Source organism: Lates calcarifer, linkage group LG24, assembly GCF_001640805.2.
Source record: "Lates calcarifer isolate ASB-BC8 linkage group LG24, TLL_Latcal_v3, whole genome shotgun sequence".
Taxonomy (NCBI): Eukaryota; Metazoa; Chordata; class Actinopteri; family Centropomidae; genus Lates; species Lates calcarifer.
This window is the reverse complement of record NC_066856.1, coordinates 15,544,343-15,566,599: the sequence shown is the minus strand read 5'-3', so window position 1 is coordinate 15,566,599 and position 22,257 is coordinate 15,544,343. Positions and strand designations below refer to the sequence as shown.

Sequence of the window (22,257 nt, the reverse complement as noted above, 5' to 3'; positions counted from 1 at the left end):
TGTGGCCGGGTCTTTGTGTGGTCCATTGCCCCCAGACAGTGGTTATTTAAAGGATTCAGTATTAGATTGAAAATAGTTTCTTAAAAGGAAATATATAACTTTATGTTAAATATGGGGCTGCAACTAGTGGGTATTTTCATTATTAATTCATCTGTAAGGAGCTGTAAATATTCACATTTGTGGTGCTCAAACCAGAGACTATAATGTTTTTGCATGATTCAGCAACTGTAAAAATTGATTATCAAAATGGTTGCATATTCATTAACAGTAGAATTTATCTGTTATTTAGAAATAATCAACAGTAAAATGCCATCTTTGCCTCTGAGAACTTGCAATTGGCATTTCTCCTTTTATGTATTTTGTCCTTTTATTTTGCAGGCTCAACAATTAATTCTCTATAGATTTAGCAATCACTTGATTACTGAAACAACAATCAACAGTTTAATTTATGGAAAATATTAATTAGTTGAAGCCCTAGTTGTTGAGTGTTCTTTGCAGCTGAAACATCTTGTGATGTTGCTGGCGAAACTTCAGGCAGCACCCTCATCACTGAGCAGCTAATGGGAGTCAGTTGGGGGGAGAGTGACAATGTTAAAAATTGGAAAGGGAAGGCAGGTTTTTGTTTTTCTTTCCTCCACTCTTCTAATGAGTTTTGTGAATGCTCAGCACCTGGCAAATTATAACAGTTCAGTTTAGCTCAACAACTCGATTTGCTCGTTGCTAATATATTACAGTTCTGTTTTTGGTACAGAGCAACAAAAATCTCATCTACTACTCAATGGAACTGCAGCAAAATTATTGTTTTCATTATTGATTAATCTGTTGATTTTTTTTTTTAAATAATCCATTAATCGTTTTGTCCAAAGAGTGATCAAAAATGGCTTGTATGTCCAATAAACAGCCCAAAACCAAGAGAAAAAAACCTTCTCATATTTAATAGGCTGGAAACAGAGAATGTCTGTCAGTTCTACTAAATTGATTATGTCAGCAATTAATCAGTTGTCAAAATTGGTCTTTACGATTTCTCTGTCAATCCCCATTTGTTTAACCATCTATTAGATTCAGGACTACTACCCTTTAACACTGTTGCTGCTTTTGCTCCTTTCATCGTCTGTGTGAGCTGTAATGCCCTGAATGTCAAATGTGCCAGAGCATGCACATTCATCATGGCTGGTATGAATAGAGTTTAAATAGGAGTGAATGATGATGTGAAATTACTGGTGACTGATGTTACTCAGTGAATCATCAGCTCCTCTGCTCTGCGGTTACTTCCTCTCCTGCTCTTCCCCCTCCACCCCGACCCCCCTGTTCCCCTTCCCACTGCAGAGCATCATCATCATTACTAGTGCATTCTTTCCCACTTAACAATCCTCTGCTATTACATCTAATCATTACACCTCTGTTCTGCAGCTCCTCCCTGTATAAGAGTAATGCAGGCAATTATTTGACAGCTCCCTGTAAACATGGCTGATTCGGAAATACTTAGTTTTCACAAATTGTAGCTGGGATTCAGATTCTTGGTGTTTGTTATCTCCATTGTTCTGAATCGCTCTCAGCTTGTATGTAAACTTCAGGGCTCAGTCAGAATGCTTTTTTTGGCCACAGTCCAAAGTTAGATTGGCAAAAGTCAGCCGAGGTTTTTCCATATGTGCTGTGTTAGCAAACAAAGCACTGACCTTGGCATGCTGTCCTGACTCTTTTTGATAGAGCTTTATTTTTTTCGCTCTCTGTCTGTTGGGAGAGTGGGAGAGACAAACTCTCCAAGCTTTCACACTTGTCCAGTCCTCACAACCTCCGCTTCTGGCTCCATCATACCACACATGGGCTGTTAGATTTACCAGAGGAATCCAGTTTTTGAGGGATGCCTAACAAGAAGCTGCCAAAGTGAGAACTCCCCACGGGGCGTTTGACCTCCCACTTTGGCTCTGAGTGCAGATGGAAGCTCCGACATGCTCTGTGTTGCACTAACAGCTCAAAGAAAACAGCCCTACTGAAGGGCCTTTTGGACAACTGTTTGACTCCACAGATGACGGGCTTCAGATGTTCTGGCTGTAATCACGCTGAGAAACAGAGCAGACAAAGAGGCATTTGCTCTGCTTTAACAGCCGTTTTGGCTCAGCACAGAGTTGGGAGTGTTAGATTGCACTGCCCCTACAGATGAGGCCAGACACGGTTAGACCAAGCGGCTGTAGCGACAGAGAGGCATGTGACCGGAAGATTACTTGTTCAAACCTAGAACAGGGTGCCCTAGAGCACCCTAGAGTTTCTGGGGGTTGGGCTTTCCAGTGGGTCACAAGATAAAGCTGAGGGCTCATGAGATGATTGACAGCGAAGAAGAAGAAAACTTTTCTCAAGGAAATAATATACTGTAAATATAACAACTTTTTAAAAACTTAATTTCTAATTTTTATATGTTTTTTGTCATTTATGTTTTTCGTATATGTATATATGTAATTAAATTGCTGCCACTTTTTTCACACTTTTCAATTAAAACATAAGACTATAGTCAGCAGCCACTTAGCTTAGTGCAAAGACTGGAAATGGGGGGAACAGCTAGCCTGTCTGCAAACTCAATGTTATGGAAACATTTAGGCTAGTATCAAAAAAGGATTTAAGTTCAATACCCAGCCCAACGCCAAGCCCTATTCAAATGACATTTGAAGATTACCCATGACTTTTGAATGGGGAAAACATTGGCAACACAGACAATGCTTTATTTTAAAGAGTCACCATTCAAAAAAGTTTATAACCACAGCTCTAAACGTCACACAGGTCTTTTCACTGGCAACCAAAACATTTAAGTGCCATGTATCAGTTTCTATTGTCTGCCAAGAAAATGTAAGAAGAAATCCTTTTTTTCTTCCATTTACAAGTAATACAGCCCAATGTAACCAAAGGCATTGATGCCATTTTTTCCACTAAGCAGAGCCTCAATACACAATGATGCAACAAAGCCACAAGATTTTTTAATGATACAGCTGAGTGATCACAATTCAAGCCTTTTATTGGCCTATGTTTCCAGATCCCACAAAAGCAACATGTTAAGGACCAGCTCTGACGAGGTTATTTCAGGAAATGTAGGAAGTAACTGTAGTAGAAGCAGACCAAGGCAGATTGACATAAAGTGGGTGCTGCAGAAAAAGCACACTTCAGCACTTACAGCACTTCATCATTAAACAACTGCTGGAACACACTGAGCATCACAAACTGTTCAAATCCGCTCTCAGGGATGAACGTGGGTAATGGTGTGAGCACGAAGCAGAGCTTTGCCGAGGAAGAAAAATATAAGGAGAGACGTTTGTGTCCTCATCAGGCTTTCTTCACCTGTTAGCGGCTCTGGCTATTGTGATAAATCCTCTTGCATAGTAAGCCTGAAATTGAGGTTCAGATGTGTTTAACAGACATGTGCTTCGTAGTTATTATCTCCTCGTAATCCCACAGAACAAGGATGTCCAATTCCTGGACTGCTGTAAAGACAAGCTTATCTTAGCTCCCAGCCAGAAACGGCCTTTAATAAGACCCTGTGCCACGTCATATTTTCAAAGTCATGTGTAGTTGTGGTTCATGATATTACACAAGTAAAAATAGTTCATATCCTTATGTTCTTGGAGAGCATACCATGTGAAATGAGTACTTTTCAATGGTGTGTGTGTGTGTGTGTGTGGTATCTCTGGACAGCAGGATGAAGATGTCCTGCTGCCAGTTTGCTAAAACATTTTTTAAAATCTTATAATCATCTACAGTAGAGCTCTATCATTAACCATTGGCACATTTGTCTGGTCTGGCTAGCCACACATGCACACAGACACATTGGTATGTAGGGTGTGTTTGTCTAGTAATAGGCTTTCCCCCATGTTGTGTGTAAGCACCCAGTTCAACCCTACTACGCCTACACAACATGCTGTGCTCCTTTTTTTGTTTGTTTGTGCATAGCTGGCATTTTATTGAGGATATCATCCAGCGGCCAGTCTGCCAAAGCGCTGAAAAGGCTATTTTTCTTCTCCCTTGAGCATGTGCTGAAGTGAAACCAGCTGTCTCAATTCCATATCAATCTACAGATGTTTTTTTTTTCTTCTTTTAGGTCACTACTTACCTCACTCTCCAGAACAGTGTGTGTTTGTTGTGTGTTTGTCTGGTGGGAAGTTGTCAAGTTACGTTTGCACAAGGCTTCGAAATTCCATCCCCGGACTTTTTGATAGGCTGCGCCACTGGGCTGAGAGATTTATGCCCCTTTTGCTGATATTGTGTGGACACATTCTGTTAATGTGTGACCCGTTTCCCAAATACCCCTGCCCTACTTGACTCTCCCCCTTGTCTGAGCAGTGTAAATCAGTATGGGGGAGAGAGAGGCTGAGTCAAAGAGGATCACTGCGGAAAGAATCCCAGTCCCAGCAGTCCAAGATGCTGGATGCAAAAAAATGGCAATGAAAAAAATCAAAGCACATGCACTTAATTTATTGTCTAAGCTTTGAGGCATACCAAACACAGAACAATACACAATGGGGCAAGAGTCATCATTAATTGGCACACTTGAGATGATAGAAGGCTTTTCTTTATAGTGCCAAACAGTTAAGAATATTACACACCATTTTATCAAGGTTACTTTTCCTTTTAGATGTCTGTTATCTCTTATAAGCCCCCTTAATATCTGACAAAAAATAAACTACTTAAACACACACAACGAGAGGAACACAATGTAGAGTAGTAGAAGTCTTCCATCAATGGTAGTCTTAAAAAGTTGGACAAATATCATCCTCCACTTGGCAAACAATAACAAATCAAGTCATAAACTGTTAAGCAGAGGAATGTGTCACCTCCAACAGTGAAGAATCACCTTCTTTGCCTATGAAATTCAAGCAAATAACAGATAGAAACCTGAGACCAAATGCATCCACAGACTGTCTCCTAATCAGCAGTGACTCTTTCCAGAGAAGCTGTATTTTATAATGCTAGATCTTTTGCCATCATCTCTTTGGTATTCAAAAAGTGATCACAGACTACTCAGGGTGGTAAATATGATTTCACTTCTTTAGATTCCTGGGTGTTGAAGTTCAAACATTTTAAATAGCAGATTCTGTGTCCCATTTGGAGCTGCATGCTTTCCAAGTGCAGTCCTTGACCAAAATGGCAACAATCTGGATTAAAAAGAAATAAATGAATCACAAATATTTAGGCACTTGTTGCTACTAACAACACAACAAGAATCTCTCATCGTGGCAACCACGGCACTGACTCACTCGTATCCCAAAATGGGAAAGAAATCTCTAAGTTCAAAAAGATCTCTGACTGGATGTTTTTTTCTGTCTGGCTAGAACATGTGGCTGACGATGATGGTGTTGGCAGCAGTTCCAATGTATGACCTAGATCCTCAGACTAGTCATATAGGTGGATGACTTGTCTGGCGTGGGGAGCATTGGGTGGAATTAGAGGGATACAGAAAAGACAAAACTAAAAGGATGCAAAAGAAGAGTTGAGTGGAGGGAATAAGCTGAAGATAATGGAGGCGATGAGTAAAAAAGAAGAGTCCAGACACGAGAAGGCAGCAAGAAGTGGGAGGCCTGTAAATCCTAAAAGCCTGCAGTGGATGGAGAAGCCAGAAACCAGAGCCAAAACTGTTCAGTGTTCTGGGAAAACTGCTGCAGGCTTCAAACATATGGGTGACAGTGGTTGAGAACACATGTGAATCATCCACCTTTCAGTTTGGCAAGATGTATTCAGAGTTCAGTCAGATGGACCATTGGGATCAAGTAAACACCTTTAGTGCCAGTTAAAATGTCAGTAGAAGATGTTGAGGGAAAAGGCAGGGTATTAAGTAGTCATCAGATTGGAGGTCTTCACAGGTCAGTCAAAGCGAGTCAAATCACTGGTCAGCGGATCAGCAAAGCACCCTCAACAGGATGCAATCTCTCGTCGGGTGTAAGTTTGCTAAAGAAAGTAGTTTCGAATTTACCACCCTGTCAACACAGTCGTCTAACATCGGTCCCCGCTGTTACAACATGACTTTTTTCTCGGCATACAGGAAGGAGATGAACTCATATACCACATAGCTGTCTCACTTCCCCCCTCTTTGCCAGCTGCAGCGATATTTGTCCACACACTGTTCTCTGATAAGGGGAGTATGCTCAGCAAAGGCCAGATGCTTTTCAAGTTTAGCTACCACATTTCAGCAGCAGTTCTCGGGTTAAGGAGGAGTTTCTGTCAGTGGTTTGTAGTGAAAGTTTTCCTCTTTTTGGCTGTAAACACCCACTTCCTCATAATAAATTATACAATGTTCCATGCTCGTGATTTGACAGTGATCTTCATTCCAGCCAGAGAAGTAGGGTCACATTGAGGTGAAATGAGGTTAAAGCTTTGTTTCAGAAGAAAAACCAGACCTAGAATAATTGAGCTACTCCAGACTCCTCCTTTAGCCCTTCTCCCATCAGGGTCTCTCATAGCCAATCATTGGACCCCATTACTCCCCTGCAAATGGAGGCCAAATAGACTGATTAGATTTTGGCCCAGCTGTTTCTAGATGATCATGATTTATGACAATTTGAAATTCGAGCATTATCTCTGAGCTGTGGAGTTCAGCTATATTAGCTCATAACTAATCCTAGTGGCGCTCTTACACACTGGAGCTAGAAGTGCTGCTAAAATTTTACTTTAGCACTCTGATTTGTTTGCCTCATTGGGAAGACTGTGACTGCAGTTCTGTTTTTATATTGAGAGCCTCTCATGTTCTGGCAGCCCAGCTCAGGTTGAAAAAGATGACTGTAGTCAACGTTCTGTCATCCCTCTTAATTCAAACAGACACAACAGGGCATTGGAACAGAACGGATGTTTCGCTTTTGTATGTGTAGTCTCTGTGGGAGCAATTATGTATGAGCAACTTTGCCTGTTATGAAATATTGATTGCTCTTTTTTCCGTAATTTTGAACAATCCACTCTCTTTACCCTCTTTGCGTGTCCTGTAAAAATCTGCTTTGCATCATTCCTTGTAGATGCTAGAGTTGTCAGTTTTCAGGCCTACATCTCATTAATGTCACAGTTTAAAATTAGACTTGATATGGTCCAGAGATGTCAGCTGACTGCACTGTACTCCACTACATATAAACCAACCAGAGTGTTGTTGAGATTCCCTTGACTCTGGGCTGAGTGATACTTGAAGGCTAAGTTGGCCATACAGTGGAACAGTGCAGCATAAAGAGACAGAGCTCAGTCCAGTTCCAGATCCCTGTGGCATGAAAGGAATCTTCTGTTGGCGCTGGTCTCTGACTCCTTCCCCCCTGTGAGAGACCATCGTTTTACTGGTCTGCCTTCAGCAGACATTGCAGCCTTTCATCTCTCAGAGGAAGGGCAGCTGCTCCTGGGCTTCTCTCGGGTCGGTGGGAGTGAGAAAGCGGAGCAGGGGATGTTCTGAGGAATATTTGAAATAAAGCAATGATGGTCAATATGGCTTCTACACATCAACCATCATGGCTTTAGAGCTGAAACAATGAGTCTATTAAACAGACAGCTGACAGAAAAATTAACCGTGAACTATTTTAGTAATTTATCAAGCAAACATGCCAAATATTCTAAAACTGCTTAAATGAGGAGTATATACAATTTAAAAATCAGCTCTCCCAAATGATTACAATCTGGTATTTTCAGAAACTTCTCATCATTAATAGGGATCAGGATATATGCACCAATGTAGTATGCACCCTAACCATTTGGCCATTGGAATTTTTCTGATAATAGAATAGGAGAATATGTACACAGTAGATTTAATTTTATTCTTCTGAAATAGGGTTCTTAATATCACTTTAAATTGTAACTCATTACTCTAATCTATCTAATAATTTTTGATTTCAGAAATGTTCAGTTAAACACGCTTCGGTCATTATTCTGTCCAGGACTTAGTTTGTACTACAATCAGTTTTATTAGTGTGCACTGGCTGTTGGAAAAGATTAAGACCCTGGTGATGAAAAGCACAACCTCATGATTTAATTAAACCTTCTTAAGCCTCTGAATGATGAGTTCATTCAGTCCCAGAGGATCCTGTTGTATTGGACATTTCTGTGTTTCCACTATGGCATTAATCACATCCCCTCTTCTGTCTTCACTGTGTCATTTACAGACTGTGGACATCCATAAAGAGAAGGTAGCCAGGCGGGAGATAGGGATCCTGACCACCAACAAGAACACGTCGAGGACCCATAAGATCATAGCGCCGGCTAATATGGAGAGACCAGTTAGGTACATCAGGAAACCTATTGACTACACTGTACTGGACGATGTCGGTCATGGTGTCAAGGTGAGCAGATTCTTCCTGATTTCTCTTTTCTTAATCCATCAGTTTATCTCTGCTCCAGTTCTTCCACTTTCTTGTTCTACTATATCTAATTTTCTCTCCTTCCCGCTCCTCCTTTTTGCCAGAGGTAGTCCTTTCTCCTTCCTTCTCTCTCCCACTTTGACTCGTTTTCTCTCTGTCTCTTGTGCTTTCCCTTTCATCTTCAGAAAGCACCCCTTCTGACCCTACAGGAATATGTTTCAGCGTGGGTTGGTGGGAACGGGTTGGGGGTGGAGATGTACTAAAAAGCGATTACATCATGTAGCTTTCAGAAAACTGCTCTATTCTTAGAATGTAGTGAAAATGACGAGTGGGGAAAAATTTGTGTGACATTTGTAAGGCCCTGACGTCTCTTCGTAATGTTGTTCTTGAGTTTCTCTAAAGCTTTTCAGAGGAATAATGTCGTTACAATTACATTTGTAGTTTATTTTCACATCAGTACGATCTAAAAGGAGGTAAAGAAGCTGATTTTGATGATCCAAAGATAACATTTCACCTTCATCCCTGCCCATTAGGGCTCACTTTAGGGGTCACTGGGTAGTCCTGACAGTGGTGGTGATGACATCATTTCCTGATGGCTGCAGGCATTTTTGCGATCCCCATGCTCTCCCATGAGCTTTATCAGCCCATCAATCAACCAATCAATTGCAGCTGTCAGACATATTGGATTAAAGGCCCACCATTACCATCCCATAGTGTTATAGGCATTGATGAGGCAGGATAAAAGCCATTGTGCCACTCTCAATTTATTGTATAGGGAATTATATTAGACAATTCAGTCACGGTGAAAGGGTGCGATGGCTAATGTAGAGTGAAGCATTTTATTTGCATGTGCTTCCCTCCACAGAGACCAGGTTTTCACATATTATTATGCACATTATGTCTGTCTAAAAACTCAATACCAATTCTTCTTATTGTTATTATTATTATTGGTTATAGACTTCAACATTCTGGGAAATGCACTCAGCCCAGTGAATTTTGAAGTTCAAGACCCAATGGAAACACATTCTCCTTGTTTGTTTGTTTGTTTTTCCACTTCAGATACTTTTTCCTTAGAGTATAGAATAACTGCTTCATGGACTTTCAGGTCACATTGTTTAGTCAAATGTTGTTTCCAAAGTTAAGAGTGAAAATATAATTTAATGATGTTCATACTTTTTTAATTACAGATAGATTTTGTAGACTCACAACACAAAAAGCAAACTGATATAAATCTTCCAGAGTTGTAATTCCTCAGATTAAATTAGAGTTTCTCAAAACTAGGCTATCAGTATGTAGTTGCACAATATTGTCAAATTACTGAAATCACTGCTTCATGGCTGTTTTGAGAGTGTTTGATGGATCTATTTTAAGAATATTAGGCATCACTCTGGGCCTAATCTCAGTGGATTTTCTCCTTTTTAACTGTCATGTGACTTAGACTTGCTGCATTTAGTTAGTGAATGTGATTGGGAATACACACCCTCACATCCACACTCATGTATCAGTCCTTCAGCACCTCCTCTTAACCTATGCATGTCATAGCCCAAAGAGCCAATCAATATTTAACATCAATACTCCATATTAATTCTTGGTATCCAGTGATGGCTCCTGTCAAATGTCTAGCGTGTACAGAATATCTATAGCCATGGTTTACTTATTGACCAGAATCAATACATTAATGGGAGTTTAAATCATGTCTGTTGGCTCCAGTGTCCTGTGAAACTGTGCATGTTAGCGTTGAATCATGAATTGGTTTTACAGCCTTGCACACCAAACTCTGAGCTGTAATACAGTGGAGAAACACCATGTAGCCCTTGTATGTATTATTTAATAGAAGCTCTTCTCAGATCTGACAGAGTGATAAAGAAGGAAAAAAGAAACTGAGGGAAAAGAGAAGGTAAAATTAATTTAGTAGATAATCTGATTCCTCTCTGAACACTGTAGCATTATATCAGTGAATCAGCACAGCCACATCTGGAATCTCACAGCTGACAGATCAGGGCGTTCTTTCCTCTCCTCTCAAGGCACACTGACAGTGACATGATGCTTTTTAGCATTAATGCGAAAGATGAGATTTATTCTTCCAGTCAGCTGATGCTTAATCTAGTCAGTGGGGCTTTTAGGAATCCAGGGACGATGATGTCAGGTGTTTGAAGTTAGATTTCAATCCTTGGATATTTTGTGTTGTGATCAGTTATGAGTTTACAAGATTAACATAAAGGAATAGTTTAGGTTTTTGATATTTTTCTTACTTGATTTGATAAAGTAGTGACTTCTTTTTCTATTTTTGTATTCTTTTAGGAGGTCAGCAAGTCACCATTTTCTTAAAGTTATAATCCCTAAGATTACAGTACTAGTTGTTTTGGTGAAATCCATGTTTTTTGGTGATTACCGCAAGTGTGGTTTAATGCTACAGCAATAGGAAATGTTCAGTTTGATCAGTAAGAAATGAGGGTTATATCAGTGACTTAAAATTAAAAGCAGTAACATTTGATTAAATGCTGAATCATTCGCTTTGAATCATTTGTATGTGAGTAGGCAGTTCCAATCAGGAATGAGTGACCCTGCCACTAACAATAAAAAATAATATAGAATGTAAATACATGTAATGGCTGCTGCTGAAAAATACCAAGAGCCAACCATAAATCGTATCAAAAACATCATTTTATTTAATCTTTATAGTTAACTGGTTAATTAATAAACCTGTCAGTCGCTTTTTTTAAGCGCTGACGGAAAGGGTGCCATTTCCAAGTTTGAAATTCTTCATTTTGAGTTTCTAGAAACTTTCAAACACATGGGATGTATCCTTGATGACTAGTCAAACATCAGAAGTGTTTGTGTTGAACATTGACCCGACAGGCTCACCCAGCTCTGTCAGACTGCATCGCTCTGGATTTTCACCCTAGCTCCTCATGCTAAGACTTGATAGGGACCTGTCTGTCTATAACTTAACTTGGATGTTACTAAAGCATTTCCACGCTGACTGTCTGGTTTGTGGAAGCAAAGTAGAGATACAGCGTTTGCCAGGAAGATAAGGGAAAGGCTGTAGTAGGCCTTGGCATTTCCAGTATTCGTACTCGTAAAAGTGTCCCGATACCACGGCACCCGATACCACTTTACGGCAGCGTGACGTTCAGTTGGGCGGTCAGGTGCTAATTGGGAGCAAGAAGGAGCAATGTCGGCGGTGTGGAGGTATTTCAAAGTGGATGATGGTGACAAAAGTAAAGCGGACTGCAAATTATGCTCTGCAAAGCTGTCAAGAGGAGGGACGAAACACAAGCAACCTGATAAAACATCTAGTTTCTATCTTGTTAATAATATGGGATCTCGACGTCTTCTCAGCTACTGGAGCCGAGGTATGACATCCCTAGCCGACACCACATCACTGACACAGTGTTGCCAAAGCTACACAACTTTGTGAAGAGGCACATCCGCAGCCTGTTGCAGGACATGTCGGCCCTCAGCTTCACCACTGATATTTGGACGAGCAGCGTTAGCCCGGTGTCCCTCATCAGTTTAACTGCTCAGCAGATTGACGAGGATCCAAGCCATTGCAGGTGTGCTTGTTGACATGCTTCAGACATGGGGGTCCCTAAAAGTTCTGTTCATGCTGTGCTAAGTGATAATGTGAAAAACATCATCAAAGTCATGAGTGATGCTGGACTCCTGAGCCGGCCGTGTGTCGCACACACCCTCCAGCTGGCTGTTAATGAGGGGCTTTTAGTTTATGTTCAAATGTCAGTCACAGCAATTTCTTACAGCCAGAGAATGAAACAACATCTGATGAAAATCAAACACGTTTTCAAAGTAAATGTGCGAAATGTAATGGCAGTACTCGTATCGGTACTCGGTATCGGCAAATACTCAAATGTAAGTACTTGTACTTGTAATTAGATTGAAAAAATGTGGTATCGGTGCATCCCTAGCCCTAGATTGTTAATTGAATCTCGTCTAACCCAGGGAGATTACAATTTGAACGTGAACTTTACCATTCACTGCACTAAAGGTGTTTTCTCCTCTTAAAGAGGTAGAGATCACTTCATACTGACCTATGCCATAAATTTTGCTTTTGGTTTCATCCTCCCGCTTTCTCTTGTGGTCTTGTGATGCTACTATGCTCTCTGCAAAGGCCACTGGAGACATTGCATTATAGATGAGCCACTTGACTCTGCAGTTGTCAAACTGCAGATCAACCCCACTGCTACGTTGGCTCTACATTCCCTTTGACAGCAGTTCTTCTTATTGCTGCAAGGAATGAGATCATATAAAATTATTTCAAGTCCACACTTGGATATGTACAAAAGACTGAATCAAATGAACACAAATGTAATCAGTAGACTTAACAGTGAATATGAGTGATACAGATTTTTGATGTACAAAGGTAAATTCTTATTGACAGGCAGTCTCAGATACCCTGTTGAGATAAAATTGTTTCACTTGCACAATAGTTCTACCATCAGATCCCAGAGATTTCCTTCCAGTCTGACTATGGCACTGGGTGTGGTACTGTAGGGTCTGACTAACAAGAGGAGAATCAGGAGCCACAGTGTTTTTCTCTGCTAGTATGACTCGCAACTGCTGATCTGCCCGGGTCTTGCTAAATGTTTACTCAGTGTAAATACAACAAGGAATCATTTTTCTCTTACTGGTTTGTACTTTAACTTCCATTTACACATGGCCATTTTGACATGCCCTCTTTCTGTCTCTCTCCTCTGTTTTTTTTCCCCTTGCCCACACTAAGTGGTTAAAAGCCAAGGTAAGTCTGGTTTGTCACATGACCCTTTTGCTATAATGTATTATTGATAGATTTGTCAAACTCCCTTTCGCAGCAAACCCCTATACATGTGATTATCGTTGTCATTTCCCATGTTATTTCCTATTAACCAACTTGTAGTCCTTTTAGTCAAGAACACACAGACACACACATATCTGTAACACCCTCCCTTCAATATACCAACTGTGTATATATTACCATTTAATTTGAATGTCATGTCCTTGTCTGTAACTGTTAATATAGTTTATTTAAAATCTTTATAGGCTGCCTAGACAACTCATATATATTTATACTTTATACTGTATGAATATCCTGGATATGCAATACTGCAAATCCAGATCCTTATTGTAGCTGCATGCGTGTTAGGACACAAGTGTTTTGCAAGAAACCTAGAGGTTTCTAACCTGCAATCAGCAGCAATCACCCTGTGACTGAGTTAAACACAAGCTGGGGTGCCATTACATAAGCCTTCAAATATCACCTACTGAAATATATATCTCTGCTGTTGAAGAGTCGTCATCTGGGCAGCCTATAACATTTGATTTTCGTCACACAAGTAGTAATCACCCCCTGTGTCTGAAGCTATTTGTCTGTTAAATGAGGATCTTCATTTTTTTTTCTTCTAACCACAGCAACATGGAAACAATCAGGCAATTCGAGGAGGAACACTATCAAGGACCAATCCGCCGACACAGAAGCCACCAAGCCCTCCCATGACAGGGCGTGGCACGCTCGGGTAAGATTTCCATTTTAGTCATCATGAAAGGAAAAGACTAATCCTCTAATTATCAAACACTGAATGAAAAAAACATGAGGCTCTTCTGGGGCTGATTAAAGAACATGCAGTTAAAGCACATGTCACATTTATTTATTCTTTAGATCCTTTTTTGGACATTTACGTTTTCTAAATAAATGTGAGGCAAAGAATAACATGAAATAACATGGTGAAAAAGCACTGTCCACTGAGCTTGAAGATGTTGCAGGTGTGGTCGTGATGGCTGCTGTCTTTGTGGTTTTGGCTCATTTACACATTAGAAATGACAAAACTGATGCAAGAAAAAAGGGATTCAGGAAAAGGAGAAGTCTGTGAACCTCCCTGAACTTTTATCTATTAATGTGAGGTATCATGTCCTGATGATGCCAGTTGTCATCTGATGTACAGCAGCAGTCGGCGACGCTAATCAGATATTAATTCAGAGAGTAAACTGTGATGTACAGCACCCAGCTGCGTAAACTGATAGGATTTACAACACTCTAGTGAACACTCCCTCACAGCTTTGATGGTGGGATTTGCTCTGAATTATGATCATTTTTGTTTTTCACTTATCATTACAATTATCATTTGCCTTTCCTTTTTCATCTCTGGGGCTGCTGCAGACGCAACACACCCTACAAGACCCTGGAGCCAGTGAAGCCGCCCACAGTGCCCAATGACTACATGACAAGCCCGGCCCGACTAGGCAGTCAGCACGGCCAGCAGCACAGCCCCGGACGCACAGCATCGCTCAACCAGAGGCAACGCACACACAGGTAGATAAGAAATTTAAACATATACACAGAAGCCTCTGACATGTGAGGATTTGCCATTTTTCTGGTTTTCTATGGTTGTAAATTGAATATCTTTAGGTTTTGGGCTGTTAAACCATGTTCACTATGTGAAGAAACACACACAGGGTCAACTTTTGCCTTAAAATTGATGACACGACGTCATCCAGCTAAGTCTCGTGCTGGCCAGTCATACACTAAGAAACACACTTGTAGGGTAAGGGAGCTTAGATATGATTGTCCTGTGATAACTTTCCACAGTTGTGAAATAGTTTTTGCACTTGGAGGCTTATCAAACTCAATGATCTGTTACTCAGACCGGTCTTCCTGGATTGCATTTCATTGTCTCCGGTTCCATCAGCACAGTCCCTTCCAGTGCAGTTTAAAGACGTTACTTTTGGCTTCAGCAACTTTTTAATATCCATTTTTAACTTTTTTGAAATTAATTATAAACTATACTGATAAATCAGTGAATTAATTAATAATGAAAGCCAACAGTAGTTGCAAAGCTAATACAGACACAAATAAATAACAGATACACTAGGATGCAACATCTTTTGCTCATATTTATTTGCATTTTGCAGGATAATTTTCACACATATACAGTACCAGCTGTGATGCTTTTAGTTACCTTTCAGCTAGATCAGTGCAAACACTGACATAGTACTTCAAGTCAAGTCAGGTTTATTTACAGTATTAAATCCAAAACGTCCCAAAACAATAAAATAAACATGTGCAAATGGTGTAGCAAGTACAGAGAAGCAATGGTAGAATTGCAAAGTAGGGAAAAGAGATTACAGTACAGTATATAATAAAGAACTATACCCAAGCTACTGGTAGGATCATGATACACAAATGAGGATTTTACGTGTAAACAAATTGTGGCATTTAAAAGTTAAGTTAAGTAAGGTAAAAAGTTTGAAGTTGGAGTCAGCATCATGATATAAGTCACAACACTGTTGCCCCTTGCTGATACAATCAAGTTGAAGATATTATTCTGCAAAGCTAATTTTATGGATAAAAGTCTGAAAAATCTGCAATGTAGACGTTAATGAACTTTGCACAGCTTTTAATGGAAACTGAGGCGGGCACCTGATACTTTTTAACCCCCCATTGGAATTAGTGTTCCATCTACACCTATAAACTGAACACTAAATGTGTACTCAGTAATGTCAGAGAAGCATCTCTCCCCAAAAACACTGCTCCCCTCCATGTCAGATAGTTCTAATCTCCTCATTTAGTTCAGCAGCTTAGAGCACTTTCACACCTCTTCCTCTCCTCCGCTACACTAAATCCAGCATTTGTCTGACAAGGCTTGGAGGGTTTCTTACAGCAGCCTGAATCACTGATATTAATATCTGTAAAAGCCTTCAATATAAAGTGCTGCTTCAAAAAACCCTTAAGTCAACTGCAGTATTCAAACCCTTGGACACGGCTCTCAGGGATTGTTCCCCCAGAATTCTCCATGCAGAAAGAGCGGGGGGGCGCTTTCATCAAATTTGAGTTACGAGTGAGTAGAGTCGCCTCATTAGCTAAAAAGCTTATTATGCTGACTGTGATGCTCATAAATATTATGTAACTTTTTATTTTCCTTACCCTCGCCCAACTTCTCTTTCTTGCTCATGTATGTTTGTACAAAGCTGCTTGGACTCATGAGTTTCTCAGTTTCTTCTTCTACTTCATCACTTAAAACCAAAGTCTAGGTCTTTTGCAATTGGTGGCTTTGTTCATTTAAAGACTGTGGAGCAAACAGGCAAATAATTTGTCCATTCAGCATCACTGTCACTGATCTATGGTTTGAAACCTCTCTAATGCCCCTTTAACAAACTGATGCTGTCCTCAGAGTCAAACTACACCCACCCTGCTTCAGCTAATATTGCTGTAACATCACTATTTGATTATACAGGCTGGAAGTTGGCTGTGCTTATTCTGCTCATCAGTCTCTGCCATCTTCAACTGAGATCTAAATTCAATACAGGCATCTGTGTGTGTTCCCGTTGCACGATGCCTCTTATTATCTAATATCTTTCTGTGGGAAGGATTATACTGTCACAGGCAGGTGATGATGATTGTTTTTAGAAAACATGCTCACTGCAGAATCCTGGTTATTAAATTTCCTCTAACACTATTTGGATGAGGTTGGATTTCTGCCTCAACCATCCAAACTAAACTAGATGCTTTGAAGTGTGTGTATAGATCTATATTTTTACAGATGAACAATGCACAACAAAACATACATTATTAGAGTATCCGATCTGCCTTTGCCACAAAAAATTGTGTTTACATTAAAAAGAGGTCTGACTCAAAAAAGGCTCTACAAAATTCCAGCAGAGACAGAACCGCAAAGGTTAAATATATTAACTACCCTATATTTAGCTGCCTCTTTATCTGCTTGTCCAATTTTCTGTGCTGAGCATTACAGTATAGATGAACAGAAAATAATTACATTCATTTTCGTGATTTAGAGGTTTTCTAGGAGTCCAACATGGTAATAAAGAGGTTTATAGGGTCTGTATATTTGCACACAGTTTGTAACCTTCCTAATCACCTACTCCTAGTGATGGTTTTTAAAGTAGAACTAAAAGCTTGAACCAGAAAACAGGCCTACATTGATCTCAAATATGTCAGTTCTTTAACAAGAGCCCTGAGCTGTAAATTATTATGCTAGATTACAGCAACCCTTATGTTCATCTTCTGCTCTTTATTTGCTTCAGGTTATTTATGCACATCTAAAGCCTCAGTAACAATGTTCAGTCTTTGTAAGCAAGGAGCTTTCAATCTTTTTCATCTTAGATTATGGTCTGAGCCACTTTGGAAGTCTATTTTTCTTAATTATGTCAGCTCATATCATGTCATGATGCCTGAGCACATACTTTTTATTTTATAACACGTTTTGTTTTTACTTTGTGTTCATTTTCACTGAGAACACAGTCTTTTTTTGGCTCCAGGGAATTTTGTCAGCTGCGAGCAAGTGAGCTGGAACTTTTTAAAGCCTGGCTGTTTGTTACTGGCTCGGTTGATTTATAAACAACTCCCTGTACTGTAGTAGAGGCTGAATAAGGCGGGAAGGTAGAGCTGGAGAGATGGAGCTGGAGGTGATTTTATTATTTTATTATATTCACAGCATTTTGAAATGAAGAAGAAAACAAGGAGAGAGATAAATGGAAGGAATGGGGAAGTTATAGAGGGATTAGAATGGATAAATCCAAAACATGCAGATTGGGGGGTGAATTACGATATTTGTGACTTAGTATTGTTTAGCCTTTATCCCCACAGATATTTCGCTCCCACTGCCACCAACATCCTTCAGAGGGGTAACCCCTGCTGTGTGTGCCTGGAGAGCCCCAGGGCTCAACTGACATGGATCAGAGAGGAAAAGAGAGGAGAGGGGGATGATGGGAAAGGGGATAAAGAGATGTGGGGGAGGTGGGAGCGAGCAAGGGGTGCAGTGGGATGGAAGGAATCAGAGGAGACAGGGGTGAGGGGTTTGGGAGACGAATGGGGGAATCACTTTACAGGCGATGAGGAGATAAGAGGACGAGGTCGAGGGACGGTTAGGGATGAGAGATAGGGAGGAGGATCAGTTAAAAAGCAGGGATGAAAGAGGCAGGAAAAAGGAGAGGTGGGGCGAGGGGCTGCAGCAGAAATGAGGATCAAGGCCAGCCCGAGAGAGAGAGAGAGAGAGTGAGTGAGAGAGAGCGAGTGAGAGAGAGAGAGCGGGAGGGGGGGGGGTTTAGATGGCCAGGCCATTGATCTACGAGCCCCGGGGTCAAAGACAGGGTGAAACAGCGCCTATACAGGTCACTGCAGAGCTGACATACATACAACATTCCCATGCCCTATATCCTTGCTGGGTAATATTGACAAAATCCAATATTGCTAATAAGTCCAATATGGTATTTTTAACTAAAGAAGTTGACATTTGTAATGTGCTGGTTGAGCTTGAATCTCCTTATGGTTCCTCCCCCCATAATGATATAGATTTATTTTTTTATGCAACTGAAAAATACTGCCGTTATTAATGAATATATATTATTTATGAATTGTTATCAAAAAAAGTCTAAAAATTGTGAAAATCCCCATCATGTTTCCTGAGCCCAAACTAAACATCAGTCTAAAAGCAAAAGATATTCAGTTAACAATAATAGAAAACTGAAACAATCGGCAAATTCTATACATTTTAAAAGCTAGAATGAGCAAATGTTTAAGTATCGATCAAAAGTGTTACAATAAAACATGAATTTGTCACATGTGAAACACACCTCACAGATTCATCAAATGTGGAAAACTATTTAACATAGAAATGTTTTAGATGTAGTCAATGTGGTGTTTTGTCATATTACATGTATGTATTACATATGATGGCAATATACAGTATATTCATGTTAAATATAAGACATGACATGTTGATGAATCAGTTTTAATAGTTTTAGATGATTCACTAATGATAATGCATGCAGAGTGTTTGGATAGATTGTTTAGCAAAAGGCTCATATCAAGTGTTTGTATTAAATTTAGCCCAGGATTCACTCCCATTCTGCCAAATAAAAGCAAAACTTATTATTAATCTATTAGTAGACCTGTTAGACAAAACACAAAGAGTGTATGACACTGTAGTGTTGTGTGGAGGATCTGAAGCAAGATATTTTAGGTGGTTTGCATGCTAAAAGCTTAACTACCTGTTTTAATCCTAAACCATTTCCTGTTTATTTATTATTTATTTATATTCTGTTACTCTTGATTTATGCTGACCAAAATCTTTTTAGAGTGCCTGATGTTTCACCTGGGCGTGCCACTCTGCAGTTCAGTCTTAACAAGCCAACAGAATGAGTTAAACAGTATGAAAAAGATACTTCACAAACGTGACTTAAATCAGTTTTTATGGTCTTATTATTGTAAATAGGACAGGGAGTCAGATGCAGCGGATGCAGTTTTACCTGCTGTGCAGTCTGTGTAGGTTGCCCTGAATATAACGATGTCCTGTTTCTCCTCTGTCTCTCTCTCCTCCCTCAGTGGAAGCAGTGGGGGTAGTGGCAGCAGGGAGAACAGCGGCAGCAGCGGAATTGGCATTCCCATCGCAGTGCCTACACCCTCCATTCCTGGTACTGGACCAGGTGAGCATTGATAACTTGACGCAAACAGTTGCTTTCAGTAAACAGTTAGTATAGGCCAGTCACTCTGTCTCCATATTGATATAAAGCAGGCACATGGTTGTACTCAACCAGCTTCAGGCATTTTGAAAAAGCCTGTAGTACAACCTGCCCCTCCCGGTCTTACAGAGCTTCTAACCTACCTGAGAATGTCTCTTTCTCATGCTCCCAACACTGGTTAAAGGGATTTCCTGTCCGATAAGAACTCTTTTGAGAGTAAAAATGAATGAATATCTTCTGTTTATATTCCCAGAAAATCTGTTTTTGCACTGAGAAACTTATACCAGTTGAATTCTGGGCTGTTTGACCTGCGGAAAATGAGATAACACTCTTTAAACATTGACAGGCAGTGATGACAATACAGAGCTATGCTGTCTGCACAATGCACATACCTGTGTTAGCCTCAGCCAGAGTTTACTTTTGAACACAGAGTAGCTACTACGTGACACTACATACTGCTATTGTGTACTACTTCCCTTTTAGTCGCTGTATCTAAAAGTAGTTTGAAAATATTAGTTCAAAATATTTGCTTAAAATTAGCACAATTTAGAAATCCTGAGCAGCAAAAATCAGGAAACAAGTATCTTAAAAAAAAAAAAAACAATATGCATGAATATACAAATATAATATGACAGGCACTACTTGACAAGGTGTAAATTTAACCATCTATTTGCAGAGAGTGAGGCTAGTCTACACAAAGCCTATGTTTACCAGACAGGGATTATGCAGGCCCATTGTGTTCTAAGCACAGCTGATTCTCTATCCTACTGTGTAAATAGGCCAAGCTGCGTTAGGCGGCTGCTTTACAGTGGAACAGTAAGGCTCACATAACACCATATACAAGCTACACATAGTACTGCATTACACCATACACACGCCAGACATAGTATTGTGTAACTTGTGTTTAACATGTTTAGAGCTGAAGAAGAAATATTTTAGGTTTAAGAAGCAGCTGTTATACCTCCGCACCAGGATCAGGCCAAGCAGCACAGGACTAACCACAGCTCTCTCCCTACAAGCTGGTCGCCATGGAAACACTCAATTCATACCACAAAGAAGTGTGTGCGGAGCAGAGCTGTGCCTTGACAAAGCCGAAGTGCTCCCCTATCCCCAAAGGGTTCTTGAGTAAAGTGATGTGATGTTATGTAACGGTGTAGAGGTGCAGGAGGTGGGCGAGTTCCAGCTCCAGTATTAAACTAATGTAAATGCTCCTTTCAGTCCCACCCATGTCTGCTCCTCCCGGAGCCCCTCCGCCTCCCCCACCCCCTCCCCCTCCTCTACCTCCACCTGCTCCTCCCATGGCTGGACTTGCCCCTCCAGCACCACCACCACCACCACCACCCTTAGGTGAGACTCCTCAAAACCTGAGGCCACTCCTGTCGTCTCTGCTGTCTGGAGGGTGGACAAACAGCATGTCTGTGGTGATCTTCTCATGGCGAAGATGCACAAATAAGGGTGTTTTGGGTATAGATGGGTGCCTGTTTGTACACACTGCAAGCAAAGAGGTTTTTCTCAACAAATCATATCACAGAGCTGCTAGGTTAATTGAATTATGGTGTGTGGAAATTGTTTTATATTAAAGTGCTTTAAATTGATAAGTAGACATTTCTTGCTAAAAACGCATTATTTAGGTAATGAAAAAAACTTAATCCCCCAAATTTGTTCTTGCTAGGCAAAAATATTGTTAATTAGGTTAACATTAATAAGGAAATGAGGAAGAATGCAATCTGGCTGTTGACAAGTGATGGCTGTAGCCAACTTTTCTCAGCCAATAAACCTGTTGACCTTAACACATTGGCCAACATTTCCTGGTTGTTCAGCTCTGTGGTTGCTTGCAATGCGAACAGACTGTGTATGTGCCTCTGTTTACAGACAGAACAGGCACAGTTTACTTACTACATGGTTCTTATTCAGAAAGCATCAGCTTTTTTGTAATCAGGTCATGAAACTTTTTTAATCCTCCGTGGTGGTGGTGGTACTCTAATTATTCACCAGTGTGTTATTAGCCAATAAAGAAGTCTCATATCACCTAAGGCTAAAGTAAATTAGTTATGGGCAGAAATATGTGCCACTAGAAATTTTGAATTACATAATTTGAAATTTTATTTTCAGTTTGAATAATTGCATTAAGAAACTAAATTTGAATTACATAATTTGGAATTGAATGTAAAATTCAGTTCTGCAAATTTCCACATTCAGTTGTCACATTTCAATTTTAGTTCTCAAAAATTCAGTTCTTAAGAATTCAGTTTACTGTGCCACACATCCAGGTCCTTAAGGAGAAACAATCAAATGCCATTGAGCATTTACTATGTTTTACTTTTTGGCTGTTTCCTTCACTCCTATTGAGTTATGAAGTTGCAGGTAGTGATATTATATCTCTGGGAATTATACATGTTGAAGAAGGTTTTTTTTTACTTAACGTTAATTTATATTTGATCTCAAGCTGCTGCATATGTCAGAAAATATCCAAGCCTGTGGGCAATCC

At 40.1% G+C, this 22,257-nt stretch overlaps 1 protein-coding gene across 10 annotated transcripts in view; it reads left to right on the top strand.

Annotated features, from left to right (window-relative positions):
- abi1a (abl-interactor 1a) overlaps positions 1-22,257 on the top strand; it is a 46,630-nt gene that overhangs the window by 16,931 nt on the left and 7,442 nt on the right. For 3 of the 10 annotated variants that reach the window (XM_018700766.2, XM_018700763.2, XM_051066752.1), the window contains exons 3-8: positions 8,106-8,282; positions 13,042-13,056; positions 13,707-13,810; positions 14,452-14,604; positions 19,633-19,733; positions 20,988-21,116. In XM_018700766.2, coding sequence (XP_018556282.1) covers positions 8,106-8,282; positions 13,042-13,056; positions 13,707-13,810; positions 14,452-14,604; positions 19,633-19,733; positions 20,988-21,116 — 679 coding nt within the window. The remainder of the gene's footprint in view (positions 1-8,105; positions 8,283-13,041; positions 13,057-13,706; positions 13,811-14,451; positions 14,605-19,632; positions 19,734-20,987; positions 21,117-22,257) is intronic. The other 7 variants (XM_018700767.2, XM_051066753.1, XM_018700768.2 and 4 more) reach the window with 3 other exon arrangements.